This window comes from Calliphora vicina, chromosome 5 (assembly GCF_958450345.1).
Source record: "Calliphora vicina chromosome 5, idCalVici1.1, whole genome shotgun sequence".
In the NCBI taxonomy this organism is placed as follows: domain Eukaryota; kingdom Metazoa; phylum Arthropoda; class Insecta; order Diptera; family Calliphoridae; genus Calliphora; species Calliphora vicina.
Window position 1 is genome coordinate 1721638 of NC_088784.1, and position 13562 is coordinate 1735199.

At 29.2% G+C, this 13562-nt stretch overlaps 2 protein-coding genes across 2 annotated transcripts; one reads left to right on the forward strand and one right to left on the reverse strand.

Moving 5' to 3' along the window:
• Positions 1-991: 991 nt before the first annotated feature.
• Positions 992-1912, forward strand: LOC135959627 (coiled-coil domain-containing protein 25). Its single transcript, XM_065510613.1, has 3 exons — positions 992-1150; positions 1214-1305; positions 1366-1912. The coding sequence occupies exons 1-3, from the start codon at positions 1078-1080 to the stop codon at positions 1825-1827; spliced, it is 627 nt and encodes a 208-aa protein (XP_065366685.1). The 5' UTR covers positions 992-1077; the 3' UTR covers positions 1828-1912.
• On the reverse strand, positions 1886-10045 carry LOC135959626 (G protein-coupled receptor kinase 1). The gene is made up of 16 exons (XM_065510612.1): positions 9891-10045; positions 9348-9510; positions 7103-7179; positions 6966-7039; positions 6802-6903; positions 4630-4704; positions 4473-4534; positions 4346-4397; positions 4079-4270; positions 3833-3988; positions 3437-3763; positions 3265-3365; positions 2972-3190; positions 2705-2911; positions 2483-2645; positions 1886-2407 (listed from the first exon to the last, which is right to left on the reverse strand). Exons 2-16 carry the CDS (start codon positions 9458-9460, stop codon positions 2222-2224), a joined length of 2106 nt encoding a protein of 701 aa, XP_065366684.1. The 5' UTR covers positions 9461-9510; positions 9891-10045; the 3' UTR covers positions 1886-2221.
• Positions 10046-13562: the final 3517 nt, after the last annotated feature.

Below are 13562 nucleotides of genomic sequence, written 5' to 3' on the forward strand. Positions count from 1 at the left end.
CTAAATATACATATATCTATCAATATATAACGTTACCGAGTGACTAACTCATCCAACATCGCCAAACCCTTTGTATTACAAATAAATGAAATAAAAATAAGGTAAAATTTCGATAAAATATACGACCCAAAATACACATCTAAGTAAACAATAAACTGAATTTTCATTTTTGTTATTTAAAATTTTTCTAACGTTATTTGCAATAATAATTTAAGTAGCGCCACCTAGTAGTAAGTAGGGAAGCAGCAAACTAACAAGAATTCGTAAAATTAACAGCAACCATGTAATAGCTGTTCACAGCTGTGTTATTAGTATTGAGTCGCAATTTCCTCTCCGTTGTAATTTTGAACCCTACAGTCACAGTCATTTGATGCATCATCTGATGGGTACTGCTCAGTATTTCCCATCATTTTATTGAGGGCAATATGACAAAACTGATGTAACCATTCCTGTACGTGTGACATGTTTTCTCTTTCTAACTATTGTTTTCTCTTTCCAACTTGTGCCGTGTTATGCATGTGTTGGTAAATGAATTTCTAGTGTATTAGTTTCCATCAGTCATTTCTTGTAGGGAAGTTACTCCCGTCGTGAAAGTGTGTAACTTAGTGCAAATTACGCGAAAATTAATTTTTTAAAAAAAATGTATATTTATATAGGTATTAATAATAATTTTGGAAATTGAAAAAATAATTTTAACGAATAATAAAAAAATAATTTTGAAAAATTATATTTTAGAATAATTTTAATGCAGTCGAATAAAATGCTACTAAAAACTTGAAAAACTCATAAAAAAAGTCCATCGTAATAATTTTGGAAAATTTAAAAAAGACTTGTTTTATTTTTAATGAATAATAAAAATAATAATCTTGAAAAAATAAAATCGCTAGAATTTCCCTAATAATAGCTAAAATACCTTTTCCCCCGCAAAATTGGTTTCACTGACGAAACAATGTCAACAAAAATTTTTGTTGAGGAGTTTCGGCGATTAGGACTGAATAAATAGTGACAACACTGTTACTTTGTGACATATTGTGATTCTTTCCTGAGCTGTTCAATTGAATACAAATTTAAGTAAAAATGGTTTTTTATTTTAAAAGTAATGTGGTTGATCCTCCAGCTGTCTTGTATATGGGCCGAGACAAACATGAAAGTATGTAAACAATTTTCTTGAGTAGAACTTGTACATTGTTTCTTATTTTACAAAAATTTACAGATGAAGACTTGATCAGATGGGGCTGGCCTGAAGATGTTTGGTTCCATGTACATAATTATTCATCCGCTCATGTGTATCTTCGATTGGAAGAGGTAACGTGTAAGAATTTTATGGATAAATGAAACATGTAAAATAAATAAAATATAACTTAGGGGCAGACCATCGATGACATCCCGACAGAAGTTGTAGAAGACGCCGTTCAGTTAGTCAAAGCCAATAGTATTCAGGGTAATAAATTGAATAACATAGATGTCGTATATACAATGTGGGAGAACCTTAAGAAAACTCCAGACATGGAAGCTGGTCAAGTGGCCTACCACAGTGAGAAGGCAGTCAAAAAGATACGGGTGGAAAAGCGGCGCAACGACATAGTTAATCGACTGAATAGAACCAAAACAGAGGAATATCCTGATCTTAGACAACAGCGAGAGAAACGCGATTCTTTGGAGCGACAAGCACAAAAGGCCCAGATTCGATCGCAGAGAGAAATCGAAAAAGAAATTGAAAAACAAAGACAACAAGAGCAGGAACTCAAAAATTACACATCTTTGCTAAAGTCTGAAAATATGACCACCAACTATGACAATGGAAACGATTCTGATGACTTTATGTAACTACTTACATATATAATATTTTGTGTTATTTTTCCCCCCAAATAAATAAATGTATGAATTCTGTTTTTTTTCATTTTGATTACTAGATATTTACTTTTATTACTTCTGACACAAATGCGTTTTTACGTGTTTTACAAGTTTTTGTTAGTGTACAGGATTTTTAAGGGATTATTTTGGTTTTCTATAACCGCACATTTAATTGGCATTAATTTAGTTTTTTTTTCTTCTAATATTTTTTATATAAATTTTGAGAGAAGCGGCATTATACCGCCATAATGATCATATTTCATTGTTGATTTGTGTGTACTATGATAATATATTTATATAATTTTTCTCGTTACGAACTTAAAAATATAATTTTCGGTTGTTGTTTGTTTTAATACTAAAGTTGATGCTAATTTGCACCATTTGCATTTTTTTGCATTGAATTGCCGCCACTTATTATGTACATCGCTTTGTTGCCATCACGTTCGCTTCCATAAATTTTTCCAGCTTTTTTCGCCATCGAACCTAAAAGTTCTTGAGACACTTTGTGCGCTGAACGTAAAGAATAGGCCCATTCTTTAAGACCGATTTCATCCTAAAAGTAAAATATATTATTAAATAGTTACACATAGTTACATATACTTAATATCTGAACTTGTGATGAACTTACGGAATTTGTTAATAAAATGCGACCATCACGCGAGCCATCGTTGACTCGTATTTGAATACATTGTTCTCCCTTGTATGTCACAAAGTCTGAGGATATGTCCTCAATTTGATCCATAAATATCAATTCGGGTTTGTTATTGCCACTCTCTGAATGCAATTCCAACCTTAAGAGATAAATTCATTACTTAATAGTTCATTTTAAACATGTGGTCTATATTCTCACCGATTGGGATACAGTTTGGCATATTTTGTTTGCCAAAGAGACGCAAAGGAGCCACCATATTTTTTTATGTAGCCGTGCAAAATACAATCCGATTCTTTTTCGTCGGCATCAAAATGCATTTTCTGCTTGGCTTTTTTCTTCTGTTCAATTTTGTCCGTTTCCTGGTTAATGGTTTCGTAAACAGTTTCTATCACTTCTTGCTGCCATCTATGAGTATATGACTCGTTGTTATCCATTTGCTTACAATTTTGTAATCATTTCGCTTACCTTTCTGATATTGTTAAATTGAAATTCTTATACAGTTCCTGATCAGATTCTGTGAGTTTGATGCCCTTGGTATCCTCTTCATCAAATGACCCAATATCAAAGGCGTCAGCTGCATTAACCTCCCCACGAGGTGGTATCAACGGCGGTGTATATTTATGCATGTACACCTGATGCCAATCAATGCCAGAAAAGAACGGGTGGGATTTTACTTCTTCAGCCCTGAAAACGAATAGTGAAACAATTAAATTAAATCCAATGGAATAGCGAAATCAATAGAATAGAACAAAGCATACCCATTCCCCATACAACCAAGACGTTTATCAACATCTCTCTGAAGCAGTAATTCTAATAAATTTTTCAGTTCTGGACTAAACGTATCGGGAAGTTCAACGTTCTAGGTCAATTAAAAGACAATGATATGTATAAATCGTTTAGCATTTTTCAATACTTTAATTAATAACTTACCATGGTGAGAGTCATTTTATCGATTTCATGCTTATCTTTGGTTTTGTGCTGTCTAAAAGGTGAATGACCTTTGAGCAATTTGTAAAGCATGCAACCGAAACTAAACCAATCAGCACAAGAGTCGTACGGAGTACCTTTTGACAAAACCTCGGGCGCCATATAGCCATGTGTACCCACCGAAGCATGAGGCTTTTTTCGCGAAAAATCACAAGCTAAACCCAAATCCGAAATACGTATATGACCATTTTCATCCAGCAAAATATTGGCTGGCTTCAAATCTCTATACACAATGAAACGTTTGTGCATATGTTCCAAGCCCAATATAACCTAAACAAAATTAAATACATTTCGTTTGATTTTGTTTTTTAATATTTAATACTTTTTAAAATAATTTACCTCTGCGGCGTAAAATTTCATTTCATCCTCATTAAAGACACCATGTTGAGACAAGTGATAATGTAAATCCCCGCCATTCATAAGATCCAATATAAAACACAATTTGTCCGGTGTATGAAAAGCATATGTCATGCATACAATAAAAGGGCAGTCATTCTATGAAAAATAAAATTATTTATTTTTAATTACAATTAAAAATAGCGATAGAGTGAAATATGCATAATTACATATTTGTTGTTTACTTACACCAGTACTAACAACCTGCAGCATTGAACGTTCATTCAATGCCAACATCTCTCCCTGTTTCATTTTAATTCGTTTTTTATCCAAACACTTCATGGCATACATTTTTCCCGTATCAGCTTTACGACATCCATATACCTCGCCAAAACCTCCTCGTCCTATAATTCTGTGAACACTAAAGTCATTCATGGTTAACTGGAAATAAAATAATAATAATTTAGAGTAGTTACTTCCCTACAATATTGTTTTACTAAAGGCACAAAATCGTACCTGTATATTAAGTTCCAAGTTCTTCCATTGACAAAAACGTGTAAATTTTTCACTGAAAAATTAGAATAAGAACAATTGTTATTACAATTGATATTAATACATGATGTACTCCTGTATTCATATATACCTTTCCAAGAATTTCTTAAATGGTTTGCCCTTTAAATAGCTAAATATTTCCTCAATATACGGCTAAAAAAAAAATACAATTGTAAAGAATTAATGTAATAAATTACAATAATTACGCATTTATGATCAAATGGAAATACAATTTTCTCAACAATTACCTCAAATAAATTTGTTGGAACTTCGTTCTTTAGCAAATATTTCTGTACGCTGCCAACAGCATCTTTAGAATAATCCTGCGAAAGAAACAATTGTTAATTTAATTTATGAGTAGGTTTTTATTGAAAACAAGAGTTTAAGTTAAATATGCATTTTAGCTGGAAGTACTTTTCATTCTAGCGAATAAACCTTTAATGGTGCCTCAAATATTGTTTGCATAGTATGTAGTGCTTATATTTTTTTCGACGTTTTTCCTTAACGAAACGTACTAGATGATCGATTTTATTATGTATAAATACTTAGAGTAGTTATAACGATAAAATGTTATTACTTGGAATAAATAAATAAAATTAAAATTGTAATTTGTATATCAAAATCGCGTAGCGTATACGATTCTAAAATTAGCATGGCTAAGTGTTGCTGTTGTTAAATACATATATAAGTTAGATGTTAAATTAAAATGATTAAGTTTGATGTCTGTATTTACTAGAATAATAAGTTTGATGTTATATTTGGTGTCTCAATTTATGAATAATACCCTACACACCCCCACATACTACATGATTTGTGAGTAGGGTTTTTAATTTCCCGGACTTTTTTGATTCCCGGGAATCGGGATTAATTAATAAAATTTGAGCTTAATTCACTAAAATCTTAATCCGTAATTAAAAAATCTGCCTTTCATTCCATAAAACCATTCCTAATATTTAGTTTTTAGATTCATTCCAAAGCCTTTAATTAATAACGAAACTTATTCAAATTCTGAATGATTAAATTTTTGTTAAATCAAATCATTTACAAAATTAATTGAAAAAATTGTCTTAAACTGAAAAAAAAACAGAGTTCTAACTTGTTTTCTATGTATTTTCGTCAGTTTTTAATTCCCGGGATTTTTAGTCGGGTAGTGAAAAATTGGCAAAATTCCCGGGAAATTTTTACCGGGAATTCCCGGGATAAAATCCCTATTTGTGAGTCACAATTCACAAAAAATATCAAATTAATACATTTTACTTTTTAAAATTCTATATTTCCATTAAATTCTTACATTAAGAAAACTGTCGGCTAACTCAGCCTTAAATCTACGCTATCTATTCCATCTAAAAATTAATACTTATCTAAAACAGAGATTATTTCGTCCTAAATTAAAATTTTAGCTATTTTTATTTTTATAACATTTTTGGAAAACTTCAAGAAAAAAAAATTATTTCTAAAAATCACATAATAAAATCGATCATCTACTTAGTTAGTTTCGTCGTTAAGGAAAAACTTCGAACACAATATAAGCACTACTATGCAAACAATATTTGAGGCACCATTAAAGGTTTAATTTTAAAATACATATGTATGTTCCAAAATTACAATTTAAATTCCAAATATTCAAGGTAATATTAATATTCAAGAAAATAATAAATTAATATCAAAAAACATTTTTAAAACAAGAAGAAAATATCCATTAAATTCAATCAAATAATTTATTAGTGTATCTTATTCTATTCTGTGGAAGATGTTTCTAAACTAAAGAGAATAGTTTCGTATGATAATGGGATAACTACTAGCTTTAATTGTAATTTTTAGCATGATTTTCGAGATTACAAAATATATTAACTACATTTTTTTTACAATTTACTGTTATTTGGGTTTGAGATGATGTACCGTAATTCGTATTATGTATAAAGTAATTCCTTGTAAATATTTATATTTACAATAATTTGACACTAAATTTTGTTCTCTCATACCTAAAAGTTAGTAGAAAATTAAGAAATATAAACATATGTATAATAAATTAATTGTAATCATTTGTAATTATGAGGAATATAAAGTTTGAACGGGTTTCGTCCAGTACATATTTGCTTATCGAGCTAAATTTCGAAGCTTTTATAAAGAAAAAAACAATATTATTGAATTTTAAAGGAGAAACAAGTTTAGAGTATCATTACTTAAACCCGAATACCTTTATCTTAGACATTTTATAATAATATATTCTACGATTTCGGTTGATAACGGTAACGGAAGTTTAAGTTATTTCGGTAATGCTAATTTAGAGTTAATTTTTTGAAAAATATTTGCTCTATGGCTTGAAAAGTCGGATTAAAAGCAGAAATTTAAAAAAGTGACAAATTTCTCCAAAGGCTACTCTTTTCTTAATATATAGATTTCCATATTGGTATACATACGTATGTGTGAGTTAGTAATTCTTCCATTATAAAATTATCATAGATTTCTCGAGCCATTTTCTTTCGCTCCTCATAGCATTCGGTTTTTTCGAATTGTTTTATCTAAAAAATTAAAATAGTTTTTTTTAACGTTTTTAATAAATTCCTAATTGTAGTGCATTTACCTGTTCATAAAATTTGAATTGTTGTATAGGTTCGTCAGAATCATTTTCGCAAAAATCTTTAAACAAGTTGTAACCTAAAAATAATATTAAAATTAAATCGTAATAAACACATTTAAAGTATTTCTTCATATGTTTACCTATAACTTGATTGAATATTTTGTAAAACTCCAGTTCATTTTCCTTTTCTAAATACTTATACATAACACTGCGAACACTGTAAAGATAATATGTAAGTAATGTGTTAATATTATTGTTATTAGTATTGTTAATACTATGTAGATACAAAGTCTAGCAATAAGAATCATATACATTTCAGATAACCAAAATTGGGTTTGAAATACTTCAGATAAGATGAATAGCAAGAAAAATGCTACTACTTTATACCAATCACAATTTTATATAAAAACATATTTTTTGTGGAAATGGCCAAGGCCTACAGTAAAAAAATTAACAAATAAAATCAGTTTTCGAATTCCGTTGACTTATAGATAGGTATACCGTAGCAATTTTACCAAATAAATTTAAATTTGTTTGTTTTTATACCCTTCACCTTGATTGGCAAGGGTATATATATATAAGTTTGTCTTTCTTTCAGTTTGTATATATAGGTATGTATTCTGGATCGTTATAGATAGATGAGTAGCTTTAGTGAAATGTGAAATCAACTTTCCGCAGCCTCCAAATAACTTACATAAATGATTCATACATCAATATATCCGCTATCGCTGAGATATAAGGAACAAACACGATAACCTCGATTTTTTACCCATTTTTGTCATATATGTTGTATCTGGATTAAGAAGTCATTAATATAGACAATACGGATATATAATGATCGATATTTCAAAGACCTTTGTAACGGCAATAGTATGTCGGGTCAAAATCGGGAAAAATATTTGTTTACCGAATTTTTTTCACCAACAAATTTTTTTGTCTTAAAATTCGTTTCACTAATTTAAAATTTTTATTTTAATTTACATAGTACCTATTATTTGGTGAATGATATCTAAGATTCGGCCAAGCCGAATATAACATACTTGTTTTTAATAATTTTCTTTTTCTAGACTTAAAAGGACGACAAGCATTTTGTTTTACAGATCTCAGTGAAGAAATATTTATTAAATTGTCATTACAGTAAAATATTAATATATGTCGTGATACATGATTTTTTAAATAATAAAATAATTTTATTATTCAACAGTTGACAGTGACCAAATATTCAAATATGAATGATAATGATAGGCTGGTAAATTTTTCAACGATTGATTTTTAATTAACTAAAATATATAGGTCATTCAGCTGATCTTTTGATAGATGATAAAATCATTATTTATAAAATAATAAGTATCTATGATCTTCATTTAAGTAATAAAAACCCTATTTTATTTTAAAACTCATACACTTCTTTAGTATGTTTATTACGCTATAATAATGAGTAGGTATTTTATGGATAAACAAGTAAGAGTGCTATATTCGGCTGTGCCGAATCTTATATACCCTTCACCAAATTATACTTCAAAATTTTAAATATTTTTAGGTAAACAAAATTTAATTTTTTTTCCAGTTGTTTTTTTTTTTAATTTTTTGGAAAAAAAAAATTTTCGATTGTTATTTTAAATTTTTTTTTTTTAAATTAAAATATTTTTTTTTTAAAATTTTAAAAATTTTTTTTTTTAAATTTAAAAAATTTTTTTTTTTTAAATTTTGAAAATTTTTTTTTTTTAAATTTTTTTTTAAAAAATTTTTTTTTTGTTTTTTCAATTTTTTTTTTTTTTAAAAATTCGGGTTAAAATTTTTTTCCCGATTTTGACCCATTGTAGGTCCAACTTACTATGGTCTTATATACGTCATTGCAAATGTCTTTGAAATATCTGTCATTAGATATCCATATTGTATATATTAATGTCTTAGTAATCCAGATATAGGTAAAAAATAGGTAAAAAATCGAGGTTGTCTTGGTTTTTTGCTCATATCTCAGCCATTTGTGGACCGATTTTGCTGATTTTAAATAGCAAAATTCTCGAAAGCATGTCTGACAGAATTATTGAAGATTTGGATCCCGAAGATATCTGGAGTCTTCAGAAAACTGATTTCAACAGACAGACAGACAGACAGACGGACAGACAGACAGACAGACGGACATGGCTTAATCGACTCCGCTATCTATAAGGATCCAGAATATATATACTTTATAGGGTCGGAAATGAAAAATGTAGAAATTACAAACGGAATGACAAACTTATATATACCCTTCTCACGAAGGTGAAGGGTATAAAAACCAACTGCGTCAATAAACTTTTGTTATTCAAATAGTCTATTATTATTTATTAATCAACTTTTACTTTGTTAGCTTTTAAGTAAACGATTTGTATCCATACATACCTTGGATCGGGCAAAATTAATTTCTTGCTGGCCCTAGCCGCTGGAGTACACTTGGACTTCTCCATGGCCATCAAGTAACTGACATCTGCCAAAACAGCCTCTAAATCTGCCATCTTGTATAGTATTGTATTGGTAGTTTCTTCTTGAATTTATTGTTTTACTTCTAAATTTTTAAGTATTTTTTTATAACGTCCATTGATACAAGTACAAAACAAAAAATAATTAAAAGAAAATACAATTTTTCATCGTGGATATTAGAATAAAAATTATGATGTTCATTCAATTGAATACAGTAAATGTATCATATAAATATTCACATATCCACACACACAATTGTTCAAAAAATCTCTTTTTCGTTCGCACTCTTTCTCCCATTCTCTTCATCAATATTGTTCATACAAATATTTATATTGTACATATATACATTCATATGTATATTCAATCAACACCTCTAATGCATCAAATAGATTTTTATGTATATATACATATGTATGTATGTACTTATATTCAATTGGGATATTTTTTCATTGTCACAAAACTTACACTTCTTACAAGCAATTCATGTAATTAATATTGTATTAACTATTATTATGTTATCAATGAGTTCTCTTTTATTTTAGTATTCATAATTAGAACATCCAATATATATTAATTTATCTATACTAAACCATGAATAATACACCACTTCAGAAATAATAATGTTGCGTTATAAATGAAATTGCTACTGAAAAATAAACATTTCGTTAACAGGGTGCCCCAGATAAAATAAAATGAAAACATTAGTCATCCTGTTACAAAAGTTCTTATAGGCGCAATGACATACAATACTTTTGACTGCTACTGACACCTGCAGTTGCAGTAAAAGTTAATTTGGTAAAATCTACATATCGAAAACTCCAATTTGACTCATGACTCAACCACATAGCCTTCATAAATGTAAATATTTTTTTTTTTAATTTCACTCATTGTTGAAGAACTATCAAAAAGAGCCTGAAATTATTAAAATTATTTATACACATACCAAACCCCATTATGGCTTCATTTCATCACTTCCTGCCTAGATTTTATAAAAGGGGTTTCAGAATCATTATGGGTAAAGGAAAATCTAAAACATAGTTGAGTTGGCAATCCTACCTACACAAACCAGGAAACAAAATATTTTGGCACGTTCGGCGCTTGAGTTGTTAAGTTGGACACCATAACATCCCAGCGAGAAAAATATGCCTCCTCTAAAGGGCTGATAGAAGGCATATTTGAAGCTCTTCCTCGAAGTTGTAAAGACCTGGCGCGTATGGCTCAGAGAATGTCTACATAGGAACATCTATTAAAACGCCTGAAAATGAAAGGCTAATTGAAGGTCTGATGAAGTTAAAAAGCGTTATTAGGGAAAATAAAACATCACACATACAATTTTATGAAATACTAAATTTGGTAGATTTTATTTTTTTTTATTTATTTATTCATGTAATATAGAGCCAAACAGGATTTGTGTTAGACCTTATTTTGTAATGAAGTTTTGAATGTGTCCGAAATTTTTTAGAAGGAGAAGCAACTTCCATATAGAACTCCTCCTGAAAGTAGTCTGAATTGAATGAGTTCGGATCTTATATAATGTGTAAAAGGCCTACAAAAAGAATACCTAGGAGGATTCTACATACTAAAGTAATCCACTGGACACATTATATGACAACCACAACCTTTATACCATGAAAAATTAGGTTTTTACTCAAGAACGGTACTCTCTTGAGATCGGTGTTCGACATCAATTTTGTTGAATTCAGAATATAATGTTAGCGATTTCAGATATTTTGAGTTTTTATATAAAAAATCGATTTTTGGTCAGAAATATAAGTGATCACAGATCGTGCTCCTTTTCTTGATTAAACGCTTATTGGCCACGTTATTAGCGATTTTAGATATTTTGAGTTTTTTTTTTATAAAAAATCGATTTTTGGTCAGAAATATGAGTGATCACAGATCGAGCTCTTTTTCTTGATTAAACGCTTATTGGCCAAGTTATTAGCGAAATTAGATATTTTGAGTTTTTATATAAAAAATCGAATTTTGGTCAGAAATATGAGTAATCACAGATCGAGCTCCTTTTCTTGATTAAACGCTTATTGGCCAAGTTATTAGCGATTTTAGATATTTTGAGTTTTTTTTATAAAAAATCGATTTTCGGTCAGAAATATGAGTGATCACAGATCGAGCTCTTTTTCTTGATTAAACGCTTATTGGCCATGTTATTAGCGATTTTAGATATTGTGAGTTTTTATATAAAAAAATCGATTTTTGGCCAGAAATATGGAGTGATCACAGATCGAGCTCTTTTTCTTGATTAAACGCTTATTGGCCAAGTTATTAGCAAATTTAGATATTTTGAGTTTTTATATAAAAAATCGATTTTTGTTCAGAAATGTGATCACAGATCGAGCTCCTTTTCTTGCTTAAACGCATATTGGCCAAGTTATTAGCGAATTTAGATATTTTGAGTTTTTATATAAAAAATAAATTTTTGTTCAGAAATATGATCACAGATCGAGCTCCCTTTTCTTGATTAAACGCTTATTGACCAAGTTATATAAACCCAAGTTATTTATAAAAAATCGAATTTTGGTCTGAAATATGATTGATCACAGACCGATGTATTTTGCAGGTGTATTTAATAATTGGTCGTATTAGTGGAAGTAGACAATTTTTATTTATGTAAAAACTTTTGCGGACATTAAAAAAAATTAGTTAAATCGGTCCAGGCGATTTTAGATACATATATCGAAAAAAATTGGCGTGGTCAATTATTCTTTCAGTAAAAACTTAAATTGGATTACTACTGTAGACGTTTTCCGATTTTAAATAAATCGAAAAAAGTGGGCGTGGTCAATTTTTCATTCCGTAAAAACCTAAATTGGGCTATGACCAACATTTGGTAAAAAATTTGTCTAAATCTCTACTAATGCAATTTATATAGAAGACATTAGTCATATAACTAATTTTGGCGAAATTTTTGGCATACCACCACGTGATGGCCAATGTTGTATAAGTAATGAAAATCATTTTTTTAGGTCACTTGGAATCAAAAACACCACGCACCAACACCAATATCTAAAATAAACCAAACTTTTTTTCTCTGAAAAATTATATACATAAATAATTTCATATTTTTTTTTAGCAAGTGAGGCATAGAGTAACTTCGGGTAATGTGGACTACCGTTTTGTTTTTCCTAAATTTTGGCCACAATATATATGGATATTAAAAAAGTTGTGAAGCAATAAATTAGCTAATGTATTCTCCAATTGTTTTTGCAGTTGAAAATTTTTTCCGTCAAAGGATAAAAAGTTTATGTGAAAATATTGTAAGGAACCCAAAAACCAGCATTAAAAAAATGGAGGGTAATATGGACCACTATATGAGGGTAATGTGGACTAGTATTTAATACATAAAATTCATGAACCAGCTAATCATGAATGATTAAAAAATTTAATTTCAATATATTTTTATTAATACAAAGTAAAAAGTCGCGTTCTTGGCTTAGACAGATTGCTTACAAAGTACATAGTTATTGTCGGGTAATATGGACCAGTAGTACATAATCAAGTAATTTAAGTGGTCCACATTACACGAACTTGGGTTACAGTGGTAAAAAATTATTTTTACCTAATAATCTAAATTTGTTTAAATTCTTACCAAATATATGCAAAACTACGTGTCCACTTTAATTATATAAAACAACCAAACATTAAATTCTACCAAGTAACTGTACCAAATTTTGTTTCTTACTTGAGCCGAAAAAAATGTTGAGCACGCGCATTAATTTCAATACAAGAATAAAAAGCCAACATATCAATTACTCATGAAAGCAAATGTGCAATTGTTGTTTCAAACTAATTGTAAAATGTACGACAAATCAGTTTTATCATACCTTCAATAGTTTCTGAAAAAAGACACTGGTCCACATTAGACGCATAGTCCACAATACCCGAAGTTACTCTACTTGCCTTATTTAAAAATTATCTTTTGAAGTATGTCCGCAGTTCGAAAATATTTCATGAAAAACTTTATTGCGTTTGGTGCGTGAACTTTTTTAACAACGGCGAAAAAATAATACCGTGGTTTTTTTTTTTATATATTTTAATGCTCTATTCTACTATGCTATGCCAATTTGCATATTTATTTTTTATATAAATAAGTAAAGCCCTCACTATACAATTATCTAC

Coding starts and splice junctions, on each gene's coding strand:
- LOC135959627 (XM_065510613.1), top strand. CDS start 1,078: ATGGTTTTTTATTTTAAAAGTAATGTGGTTGATCCTCCAGCTGTCTTG. Junction 1,151..1,213: donor GGGCCGAGACAAACATGAAA/GTATGTAAACAA, acceptor AAAAATTTACAG/ATGAAGACTTGATCAGATGG. Junction 1,306..1,365: donor TGTATCTTCGATTGGAAGAG/GTAACGTGTAAG, acceptor AATATAACTTAG/GGGCAGACCATCGATGACAT.
- LOC135959626 (XM_065510612.1), bottom strand. CDS start 9,460: ATGGCAGATTTAGAGGCTGTTTTGGCAGATGTCAGTTACTTGATGGCC. Junction 7,180..9,347: donor TTAATTTTGCCCGATCCAAG/GTATGTATGGAT, acceptor TTATCTTTACAG/TGTTCGCAGTGTTATGTATA. Junction 2,646..2,704: donor GCCAAACTGTATCCCAATCG/GTGAGAATATAG, acceptor TTATCTCTTAAG/GTTGGAATTGCATTCAGAGA.